Source organism: Podarcis pityusensis, assembly GCF_964106645.2.
Source record: "Podarcis pityusensis genome assembly, chromosome: 5".
Classification (NCBI taxonomy): domain Eukaryota; kingdom Metazoa; phylum Chordata; class Lepidosauria; order Squamata; family Lacertidae; genus Podarcis; species Podarcis pityusensis.
The window spans coordinates 15294622-15306870 of record NC_138032.1 but is presented as its reverse complement, the minus strand read 5'-3'; the positions used below and the strand labels follow the sequence as shown (position 1 = coordinate 15306870).

Here is a 12249-nt window from a genome sequence, read left to right as displayed (position 1 = left end):
TACATCAGTTCCAGAACACACCTTTAGAATTTTAAAACAGAAAATTCATGAAATTAAAATGTTATTAATTATTTCTTCTAGTTATTCTAGAGAAGCAAATCCGTATCCCACGATCCCTTTCTGTGAAGGCAGCAAGTGTTCTAAAAAGCTTTCTTAACAAGGTAAGAGCTCGTGCCATATTTGGGTTGAACTTTGGTTCTTAAATATACATGTTACAGGTTTAAAACTGGCAAGAGAAAATTAGTATAAAAATATCAAAATACATGTTTGGGAAGGAATGTAATATGAGCACTTTAACAATTTGTGTACTGAAACTCATTTATATTTACAATCTGTGCCTGTTTACTGGCCCAGTTACAATAGTCTTATTAAGCTTAATTTGACCTTCATGTTACATGTTTTCTTTACCTAGGATCCAAAAGAACGGCTAGGTTGTCATCCTCAAACAGGGTTTGCAGACATTCAGGGACATCCGTTTTTTCGTAACGTTGATTGGGACCTGGTAAGTGGACAGTATAAATATTGCTTTTAAATAGTACTATGCACAGTGAATATCTGAAATCTTGCCTGGATGAGAGAGCCTCTGCCATTGTCAGTGAAAAGTTGCCAAAAAACATTGAGTTTTCCCCATAGATTTTATATTATAAGCAGATAATTAATCTTTTTGGGGCATGAGCAATGTCCTTTCAAGTACTCAAAGTGAGCATGGACTATGCAGTGCAGTAGTCATTTTAGTACTTCAGGAGCTCAGTTCCCTTTTACCATACTACTACTCAGAAGTTTGAGGATTATGTTCAGAGCAAGGGGTTTTAAAGATTTAACAAAACTTACATACTGCTTGATTGTAACAAAATCTCTAGGTGGTTAACAATAAATATTAAAATTTTCATTAAAAAAGTAAAAACAATTAAAAAAAGGAGTAAACTAAAAAGAGATTAAAACATGTCAGCATGTATATGTCTGGATAGATTTGCCTAAACAAAAATAATTTAAGCAGATGCTGAAAAGAATATCGCAAATATGTCTGTTTGATGTCACCTACTACCTAAGTGTAGGTGATGCCACACAAAAATTTCTTAGAAGTATGGGATTATTATTGTGTGGCACTTGTTAACAGTGTCACTTTGGCAGATCGAAGCAGTTGAGTGGGCACATATTGGGTAAGGCCATCCTGCAGATAAACTGGTCCCAGGCTTGTTAAGGGCTTTATATACCAGGAACAGTACCTTGAACCTGATCCTGTAACCAATGAAAATCTCTAAGCAGACATGTTTATAAGTTGGCAGGGTCTCGCTTCTGTCAGCAACCATGCTGCAGTATTCTGTACTAGCTGCAGTTTTCAAATCAAGAGCAAGGGAAGCCCCAGATAGAGTGCATTGCAGTAATTTTATCTTGAAGTCACCAGTGCCTGAACTACTGTGGTCAAATTAAGCTGGTCCAGGAATGGTTGTAGCTGTTGTATCAGGCACAGCTGGTAAAAAGGGCTTCTAGGTACTGAGGCAGTCTGGGCTTCCAGAGACAGAGCTAGGTATAGAAGCACCCTGGACTGTGTAACCTGCTCGTTCATAGGGAATGCAACCCCATCCAGGCTTTGTTTTCTGCCATGGGAACCACTTGCCCGCGGAGTTGCCAAACTGGCACCAGTCCAGGTGTTATCCTGATTCCAATGTAATAAATGGAGAATTCGAGGTGAGTGTTGACAGTGTACTGGTGGCACCTTGGCCCCAAACTCCTGATAACAGTTCCCTGTGGCTTCATGTAGATATTAAGTAGCACTGGGGGATAAAATAGTTCCCCGTGGCACCCTGTAGCATAACCACAAGGGGGCCAAAAGCGTTCTACCCATTATACTCTGCAATACAGAGCCTCCAAAGCAATAGGATCATTGTGTGGAATAAAAGCTTACAAACACTATAACCCATAGTTTGTCCTCCTAAGAGAAATGTGAATTATCCTTAATGCACTCTGTATAATTATCCAACAGCAACACTTAAATGCTATGTGAACTTATTCCTAGATGGAGCAAAAGCAAGTGGTTCCTCCCTTTAAACCAAACATATGTGGAGAATTTGGTCTGGACAACTTTGACTCCCAGTTCACAAATGAGCCTGTTCAACTCACCCCTGATGATGAGTAAGTAAATGATTAAGCTACTAAACTGAACGAAATGCTCCCTTGCAATTCTAACAGCTCTTATTGTGGTAGTATTTGCCGTGATGGAACTTCAGAACCTCTAACAGTTTCCAGAAGTAGAGACAAACAAAGAAGGCTATCCACATTCTGCCTTGCTTGTAGGTATCCTGGATGATTGGCCATTGCTGGAAGCAGAACACTGAATTGGATAGATGTTTAGTCTGATTCAGCAGAGCTGCTCATATTCCCATGTGACCAAAAATGACTACCCCATTGGGGTGAACAAAATGGCAACTGGTAAATTGCACAATGAATTGTAACTAACATGGTTTCTGAGATTTTGAAAAATATAATTGGGGCCAATCCAGGATTTTGTAGCTTCAGATAGTTCACACAGGAAGCCACTTTATACCAAAACCAGACTAAGTGTCTGTCTTGCCCAGTATTGCCTGGCACCTACTTTCCAGGGTCTCCAGTAGAGATATATCATATCACCTGTTACCTGATCACAAGTAGTGATGACATGAATTGACCCTGAAGCCATCTGCATGCAAAACATCTATATGTGGCTGGGGAAACCTAGCTAGATGGGTGGGGTGTAAATAAATTATTATTATTATTATTATTATTATTATTAATTGTTAAGGTTATATGAGGACAAGCATAGATATATTTCTAACTTTGGAGAGCGAATACTTGCTTATAATAAGAACTGGTGGAAATTACCTGGTATTGTTCAGGAATTCTAAGCACCAAAAAAATTAGAAATTTATAAATGGATAGCATAATTTATTAATTTCTAGGCCTGTGCATGCTCCTCCAATCTGATTCCGTTAACAGCTGACCAGGAACTCTGAATCAACTCGGAGAGCAGGGCTAATGTTAATTAGGGTTTTTTAAACCCAAGGTAGTCAGGAGGAGGGCTGAGGAAGGAAGACGGTATATCTCCTTAGGCCCCCTCCTCCTGCCACACTGCAGAGAGTGGAAGGGTTCAGTCCTGTTGGGTAACGTTTCATCAGGGTGTTGCCCACACAGAACACAATAGTGAAGCAGCCAGCAATATAGCACTAATACAGCAATATATAGGTGGGCAGCTCCTGCACTGCTGCTCCATGTGCTTGGCTATTCTGCCAGGCCTAATTGTCCTCTCCTCTTTGTCTTCCCCTCTCATTGTCCCAGTCCATCGGTGCTGCTTACCTGGCTGCTGCTATCACCGTTATATTACGGGAAGCGGCTGCCTGAGCCCAACTCTCCTCACTTTGCGCCACCCTGCAAACCAGCTCTTGCACCAACTATATCACCAATGGGGCTCTCCCCAGGGTGGCTCGCCTGGCAGCTTCATTTCGTATACCGTATTTTTCACTCTGTAAGATGCACCAGACCATAAGACACACCTAGTTTTTGGAGGAGGAAAACAAGGGAAAAAAAATACTCTGAATCCCAGAAGATGAAGGCTCCCTGCTGCCCTGAACAGGCCTTGTGCAGCTAATCCCAGAAGCTAGAACAGTGAGAGGGAGCGCTACGTAGCGATCCCTCTCCCCGTTCTGGCTTCTGGGATAGCTGTGCAGCCTGCATTCGCTCCATAAGATGCACACACATTTCCCCTTACTTTTTAGGAGGGGAAAAGTGTGTCTTATAGAGCAAAAAATACATCTTATAGAGCGAAAAATATGGTATTTAGATGCCAAGCAAAAACATTCCTCTTCCCCAGGTCTTTGACTAATTAGTCTACGGCCATTTAAACTGGAAGTTGTGGTGGTATTGTTTTGTTTGTCTGTATTTTTGTTTAAAAACTAAACTGTCCTGTCATCCTTGGATGATGTTTGGTTAATAATAATAATAAATAAATAAATAAATAAATAAAAACAAACAAACAAATATAATAGTTTCTACTTGAATTATAGTTTAGTGATAGGAGAAGGGACTAAAAGAATTCCTGTGTGTACTTTTTGTTCAGTGCATCAGAACCCTGACAAGAGCACATTTCTTTGGGCTCCCTTATTTGTTTTTAGCACCTCAGTTTTAAGTTGAAAAGGGGGGGGGGGACTCCCCGAGCAGCTTACAGACATGAATGAAAAGACAGTCCCTGCCCTCAGGCTTAGAATCTAAAGGACTCTACACAAGATGGGACTCAGTAAGAGAAGGGGGGAAAAGCAAGCTTCTGCACTGGTTCTTAGATACAGAGGTCTTGAATAGATACAGGTTCTTAGATATAGAGCTTGAATAGAAAGATTCAGAGGGAAAGGGCTAAATGTTACTACTTTTTCAGCAACCTTTGTCCTTCTGTAGTAGCTTGATGGAATGGTTACTGGTGGACAGTTGAGAGAGTAGCCTGATGAATGTGATGTTTCAGTAGAGCCAGTGCTGAATACAGTCACTCTCTGGGGTTTTTCCTCAGTACAAATTGTATTGTATTGTTTTTTGAGAATATAAATGCTCTTTTTATTTTCAGTGATATTGTGAAGAAGATTGACCAGTCTGAATTTGAAGGCTTTGAATATATCAATCCCCTTCTGATGTCTGCTGAGGAATGTGTCTGAGCTCCCACTTCTGAACTGTGCCATTTGTCGCTGACACATTTTTCTGCATGGATGAACAGTTTGCAGTTGGGATGCAATTAATAAAATGCATTTACCTTTGTCATTTGCTATCAAATAAGAACTTTTCATTAACCTGCTATATAAGCTGGATGCTTTTTATTTGACTATAAGGAAATCTAAAACACTAAAACAGATTTTGCCAAAGTTGAACTTGAAACATCAAGGCAACCATTTTCCTACAGGCTGCCTAATGTGAAATAGAGGATGTTGCCACCTATTCCACTTGAAATGTAATGCAGCTCTGGGTTCAAAGTGGTCTAATTAAAGAGCACCTGCTTGCATTAAGTGAAATTAACACATCAAGTCCACCTGTCTTCAGTTTTACATGTGTCTGTTGCCAACCCAGAGTAAAACAAGTATGCTCCCTAATTCATTTGAAGAACCCTTGCTAAACCTGAGTTCTCAGACCTGGCTAAGAGGCTTACTCGCATTGGTGATGGTAATGTGTTAGACTGAAAACAAATGAAGAGCAGCAGGAGAATTTACATGTACTGCTACAGCCCGCTTCCATTCCATGTATATTCCACATTCAGTGTGAACTGGACATAAAGTTTCATCTTCCATGTTACAATTTTAGCATTGCAATCCTGGGTGCACTTTGAGTAGGCACCATTAGATTTGCTGGGATTTACTTCTGAGCAAACATGCATAGGATTGTGGTGTAATATTTGCAGTCTCCAGGATACAGTGGTAACTCGGTTTACGAACTCAATCCATTCTGGAAGTCGGTTCTTAAACTGAAACTGTTCTTAAACCAAGGCATGCTTTCCCTAATGAGGCCTCCTGCCGCCGGTGTCCTTCCACCATTCGGATTCTGTTCTTATGCCGAGGTAAAGTTCTCAAACCAGGACACTATTTCCGGCTTTGCGGAGTTTGTAAACCAAATCGTTCGTAAACCAAGGTACCACTGTAATGCCTTGCTTTTCTTTTTTTTAGACTTGGAAGTGGCACAGCATTTACTTTAGGCTTGACAGAGCCATGGAGAATAGTTGCTTTCTTGACAACGGAGACCATGGCTGTCTCTAAATAGGACTTTTCTTTCAAGCACCATGCAGTAGATTTGACTCCAAAATTACTTGTCATTCGTTTAATCAAAGTTCTTTGGTATACATCCTTGCTATGTAAATGAGTGCCTTCTTATTAAGTCTGTCCTTTTCAAAAGGGCTAATAAAATGTATGGTATCAGTTTGAATTAAAATGAACCAGTAGAGGTTTTTTTTAAAAAAAGAAAAAATAAGTATTTAGCAGAAATAGGCAGCTAATGTTAACAAATACAACCTCATGCAGCCAGCTTTATAATTTTGTAGCTTCTGTTAAGGTAGACCAGAATTTATTTTCACTATCGATTTAAAAGGCTAATAGGCTCATACAGCAGCTGTACAGTTTGAAAAACCATTACACTATACCACTACAAAAGGATCCCTCTATTAATGTGATTAGGGAAGTGTGGCTCCTCTCATGGTCCTATACTTACTGCTCTAAGATGTATGCAAAAGTCTAAATAAAAATTCAAACCAGCTAGGTCAGTGAAGATGGGCGTTCTAAAGGTCTGTATATAATTAATATAATGATGTACCGAGAAAAAGTTGCATGCTTTATCTTAAAAGTTGAGGAACTGCTGGCTGGAGATGTCACTTGTGTATTTTGCTTGATTTTTAAATGCTTGTAAAGACAAGGGATTTTCAAAGTGTTTTCGATAATGTAGAAATGTGGACTTAACTTAATAGTTGTCCAGAACCAAGCACATTCTAGTTAGCCTTCTGTGAGTTATTTTTCTCTGCCATTGTGAACTTAATCTATGGTACATCTGTGCATTAAGGCAAAAATTGCCTCTTTGACTAGTATGCATTATCTTCATTGTGCTTTTCAAACACTGGCATGTTGAAGAGGAGGAATTCAACCACTTTGGTACTTTCCCTTGTTAAGCTCATGTCAGTTACAGGGTACATCTAAAAACATTTAATTGTGCTATGTTTTAGATCTGATGAATAGGCTTTCAGTTTTACATTCTTGAAGGGGGAAGGAGACCTTTATAACTTAATAGAGCTAACTTACAACTTGGCTTGTGCCCTCTTATTTTATTTCGTCCTTTCTTAATGTATCTGAAATTAGGCCACTAACAGCGGTTTCACTTCATAAGCTGCATGGTACAGAATGACTTATATAAGAGGTACATTTTCTGACTCACAAACTGTAGGTGAGTGAAATTCTCACATCTAAGACTTTTCTTCAAAGCACAAAAGGAGTAAAATTGCAGATGTTACAATGTGCTTCCCACCCCCTTGTATATGTGTGTCTTACTTATTTCATCTTATAGTGTCAATTTTTCACAAAGAACTGAGGGATGTTGAAAGCAAATATCAAGTTTTGTTTCGTTTTGTTTTTCATGTTTCCAAACAAGTGCCATGGTATTAAGTTGTTAGTTGTTGTTGTTTTTTTAAAAAAATATATTAAATGTGTAGAGGCTGTCTTAAAATATTGAACAGGGAATTCAGACGTGGACAGCTAATTCAGCATGCTTTTCTGAAGGTAGCCTTTTAGTGTAAACATTGAACTAAATGGGTGCTTCCATCTTGTACTATGTACTTCCTTCATTTTGCAGATATTGTACTGTACTGTGTAATCTCTTGTATTTCTGCACACTTTTTTACTTTCCATTTTAAGTTTCAAAATTAAAAAAAACCACCAGGGCTTTTTCTTTAAATCCTGTGTTGCATTCATTGTACACTTTCCTTGAGTATCCTTCTAATTTAGCAATTTTATTTACTTCTCTTTATTACTACTGGAGAACTCTTGAACATTAGACAGTAAACACATAATTAGTTTTCACAGACGATTAACTCCTCAAATCTTAATTCATCATGGGAGTCTATGAACTGGCATCTCTTCTTTAGGGAAGGGTACAATTTAGGTTATAGTAATGCCAATTAGCAGTTAAGAGAAATGTGCATCATAAGACGTTCTTCCATCGTTTGTTTACAGCCCTATTGAAAATGCTGAGTTGCAGACTAGGGGCAGGTCCATACTATACATTTAAAGGTAAAGGGACCCCTGACCGTTAAGTCCAGTCATGGACGACTCGGGTTGCGGCGCTCATCTCGCTTTACTGGCCAAGGGTGCCGGCGTTCGTTTGCAGACAGCTTCTGGGTTATGTGGCCAGCATGTCTAAGCTGCTTCTGGCAAACCAGAGCAGTGCATGGAAACGCCGTTTACCTTCCCGCCAGAGTGGTACCTATTTATCTACTTGCACTTTGACGAGCTTTCGAACTGCTAGGTTGGCAGGAGCAGGGACTGAGCAATGGGAGCTCACCCTGTCATGGGGATTCGAACCGCCGACCTTCTGATCAGGAAGCCCTAGGCTTTGTGGTTTAGGCCACAGCGCCACCCGTGTCCCATACTATACATTTAAAGCATAGTTTAAATATGCTGGTAATAGCAGCACTCTGGCAGGGAAACTATAGTTCCTAAGATTCTTTAGTGGAGGTCACATCCTTTGAATGTGTGTAGGATGTGCTTTAAAAGTATGGTGTAGAGCTGCCATGGCACCCGGCCCCCTTCACACATTACTCAGGGCAATCTTGCGTTGTGTTTAAGGAGCACTTCCCACTTGACAGTGAAACACTGAATCTCAGGAATGAAAATCACATTCAGACATGTATCAAAACCAGGTGCAGCACCTGCATACTTCTTTGTGCCAGAGAAAGGCATGTCCTCCTTTGCTGTCAACAGAGCTGTGTTTTCACTGTTTGAAGAAAAGAGAATAACATCCAAATGCCTGTTTTAACTTTAGAATTACAGCCAAACAAGTCCATATGTGCCTGTTTTTACCCTTTGCTGCTAAGATTTTATCTATTGGCTGTCTCTCCTTTTACCTGCAAAATCAAGCATAATAGTGATCTTGTGTGATGGACAGATTTAAGGAGTCTGTTGCCTAATGGAGCAGACATTGTGGGACAGACTTGTGCCCTGGCTAATCCAAAGAGCTAGTAGGCAACCTTGTCATGTTACTCATCAAGACTCCTGTCTTTGGTTGGAACTACCTATTATGGTGCATCTTAATATCACTCTTTCTGGATTCTGCTTTCCTGACTTCTCTGCAGCCTACCTGAGTAGCAAAACCTCCGCTTCCACCTAGGTGAAAGGTACTGAGATGAAGTTCGTGGGAGAGTTCCTATGTTTCAGTTCATTATGTTAATGGGTATCTTGGAAGTTGGAGTTATCAGATCTCATGTTGTGGGGTGGGAGATGTCGATCAACACAGTATCCTCACCCAAATCTGGAATATATCTTGCCCTAGACATATGGAGCCTAGTTGTGATTGCGCAGTGGGGAGATACTCTGGACATGGCATAGAGGTCCTTCACATTTCCAGGGCTGAGCCATGGTATTGAAAGTAGGGTCTTCCTGTTTCCGGCAGTGGAAAATGGCTGATCCCACACAATCGGACTTCAGCCGTTCCGATAATTCAGGGCTGATATGGGGGTAATTAGCCCTGGCAGCCTCCCCAGGGCAGGGGAGGACTGTCTCAACGACCCACGGTCTGCCCCAGATTGCCGATGTGGCAGACGGCAGAGGCACTGGGTCATGGAGCTAGGGACGGCTGACAATCCTGCGACGCCACCCCATAGCCGGACGCATCTGTTTGGGAAAATATAAAGATTTGGAAAACAGACACGCTCTGAATTGAAGAAGCTGGAAAAAACCTGCAGTACGTACAGTCACTGGTGCAAAAGATCGAACTTCAAAGAGATCCTCATCATGACGTTTGGAATGTGGAGGGGCTTGGTATGTAAAAAAAACATTATTTTATCCTTAACATCAACAATCCGTAATGCATGCCAAGTCTCATTAAGAACTTAAATTGCTCTTCAAAAAGTGAGTTCAGATGGACTTTCATATATAATTGGGATCTACTCGCAGCCGCTTCTCTTCTAAGACCGGAAATGTCTGTTAAAGACGAAAACAAAGGACAAAGGACAAAATGGCGTCTCCCACCACGTCGTTATTGAATATCTGAAATACCTCCCTGATTAAGAGAAACAGGAGCTAACGGATGGTTGCTTATAAAGACTGGAAACAATATTACATATACAACTGTTTGCAAAAAGATGTTTTTTTGATTACGAGAGAGAGAGAGGGCTAAATGGATGTCTGGCAGCCCCCCTCTAGGGCCCGGAGGGGGGACTGGGAAGATTCCAAAGGCCAATTGCTAACTGTCTGATATATGGCTACATTGCAAACAGTCTGTTTAAGATAAATCAACAAGGAGGGTACAGAAGGAAATTTCTCTCTGTTTCTTTGATAACACCTGGACGGGAAAGATTAACGATCTGGGAGCTGCCAAAATAACAACTCTCAAAGAGCTGGACAGAACTTTGAAATTGGATGCAATTAAATGAAGCGGTGCGATGAAAAAACAGTGCGATGAAGGAGTACAATATACGGACAAATCTGCACTCCATAGGAAAAAAAAGTATCGGTTTTCTGACATGAATGAGGATCGTAGAACCAGAGTCAAAATGTGGAAGGGAAAAATCGGACATGGAATTATGAATAACATTGAGGATGATGAGAGGCAGGACTATGATGTTGAATGCGCTTCGAAATTCAGACCGTGGGAAGTCAAAACAAAATTATTACAATTTGGAAGACAATTGGACCTTTTTTATTTTAGTTTTTTATTTTTATTGGATCTGATTTGATATGTTAATTGGATGTTTTTATTGGAAAATTAATAAACGCTTTAAAAAAGAAAGAAAGTAGGGTCTTCTAATGCTAAATTCTGGTGGGTTCTGGATCAGATTTTGCTCTTTATTTGTCTATGTGGCTGAAATTCAATTTTAGGAAATGATATTTGTAATTTTCAATAGATTTGTGAAGTAGGAGGAGACAGAACCTGGAAAGTATTCTGGTTTTTTACTTCCTTTGACTTCTTTTAAAATGTGTTATGACTTTTTAAAATTAAGGAATGATTTAATTTCTAAATGAGAGGTGATTGGATCTATTTATCAAGGAGTAAGGCTCATTCCATCTCACATGAAATCCATTCTCCCTATGAATATACAGTATAGAGAATAGTTTCTTAGTTAGAAAACAATGGGTGTTTGCACATATTTAAATGAGTTATTTCCTTTTTAGTGCTGTAAAAGTCATGAGCAGGAGAGGGACTTAAAAATTCCCAACCCACCAACTCGAGACAGTTGCTGCCATTGCTGCAAGAGACTGTTATTCTTGGGAATTACTAATATTCTATGTGGTTGTTATAGCCATATGCCTCCCTGCTGCCCATAGACAAGTGATGCTGTTTCTTGGTAACCATGCTGCTAATTATAGATCAAATGCAGACTTATCTCCCTTTACTGTATCTGTAAACTAACATTTTATATCAAACTTAAAGTGTCTTGCACTGGAAATATAGAAAAAAACTTTGTTATCAAATGGACACCCAAGGATCTAAGTTTGCAGTACAATCAGAATAATATTTAGCCTGTCAACAGTTGTGTTTTACAACTGGGCTTCTAGAATCTCTTAAATGCACTATCAATGGAGACAAGAATCTCTGTAAGATTTTGAGATCATTATTGTGCCAATATATTTACTGGTAGGTAGTATTATCACTTCCTTGGCCCAGTATACCTGAAGGAGCGTCTCCACCCCCATCATTCAATCAGGACACTGAGATCCAGCTCCAAGGGCCTTCTGGTGGTTCCCTCACTGCGAGAAGTAAGGTTACAGGGAACCAGGCAGAAGGCCTTCTCGGTAGTGGCGCCTAGCCTGTGGAACGCCCTCCCATCTGATGTCAAGGAAATAAACAACTATCTGACTTTTAGGGAAGTTTTTAATGTTTGAAGTTTTATTCTGTTTTTAATGTTCTGTTGAAAGCTGCCCAGAGTGGCTGCGGAAACCCAGCCAGATGGGCAGGGTAGAAATAATAAATTACATTATTATCATTATTACCATTATTCTGCTTTAACTATTTTAATAAATGTTGCTATAATTCACTTGAACCAGCCACAGCTAGCCTTGGAAAAGGGCAATAGCACAGCTGTAAAGCACATGCTCTGCGTGCAAAATGTCCTAGGTTCAACCCCTGAAATCTCCCAAGTAGAGCTGAGAGTGACTCTTGTTCAAAGCTCCAGTGAGCTGCTGTCAAGAGAAACTACAGAGCTCCATGCCCTGTCAGAGTATAAGGTAGACTCCTATGTCCTTAAGTGTCTATAGCAGAACTTTGTAGAAGGTAACAGTGATGATTTTAGGGACTGGAGGGTAACACAATACATGACCTATTTGAGATAACACAAGATAAGTGTTTCAAAATCCACAATAGGAGAATACCAATGTTAGGATCAGATGGGAAATGTCACAAAATAGGGAGCAACATTTTGAGTTCTCCAGCATTCTTCGTCAGACTGAATGCTAAGCAAAGTGGGACGGGGGGGATGTAGGTTGATGCTAAAGTCATAAAGTCTGCACTGTTCTCAGGTAAAATGGAGTGAAAGAAGATAGAGCAAGCTTA

The 12249-nt window shown here is 40.1% G+C and overlaps 1 protein-coding gene across 1 annotated transcript in view; it reads left to right on the top strand.

Moving 5' to 3' along the window:
- PRKCI (protein kinase C iota) overlaps window positions 1–7437 on the top strand; it is a 32755-nt gene extending 25318 nt beyond the window's left edge. Inside the window, exons 15-18 of the mRNA XM_081008112.1 lie at window positions 82–161; window positions 413–502; window positions 2018–2133; window positions 4586–7437. Of these exons, the coding sequence (XP_080864238.1) occupies window positions 82–161; window positions 413–502; window positions 2018–2133; window positions 4586–4673 (374 nt within the window). The 3' untranslated portion in view covers window positions 4674–7437. The remainder of the gene's footprint in view (window positions 1–81; window positions 162–412; window positions 503–2017; window positions 2134–4585) is intronic.
- Window positions 7438–12249: the final 4812 nt, after the last annotated feature.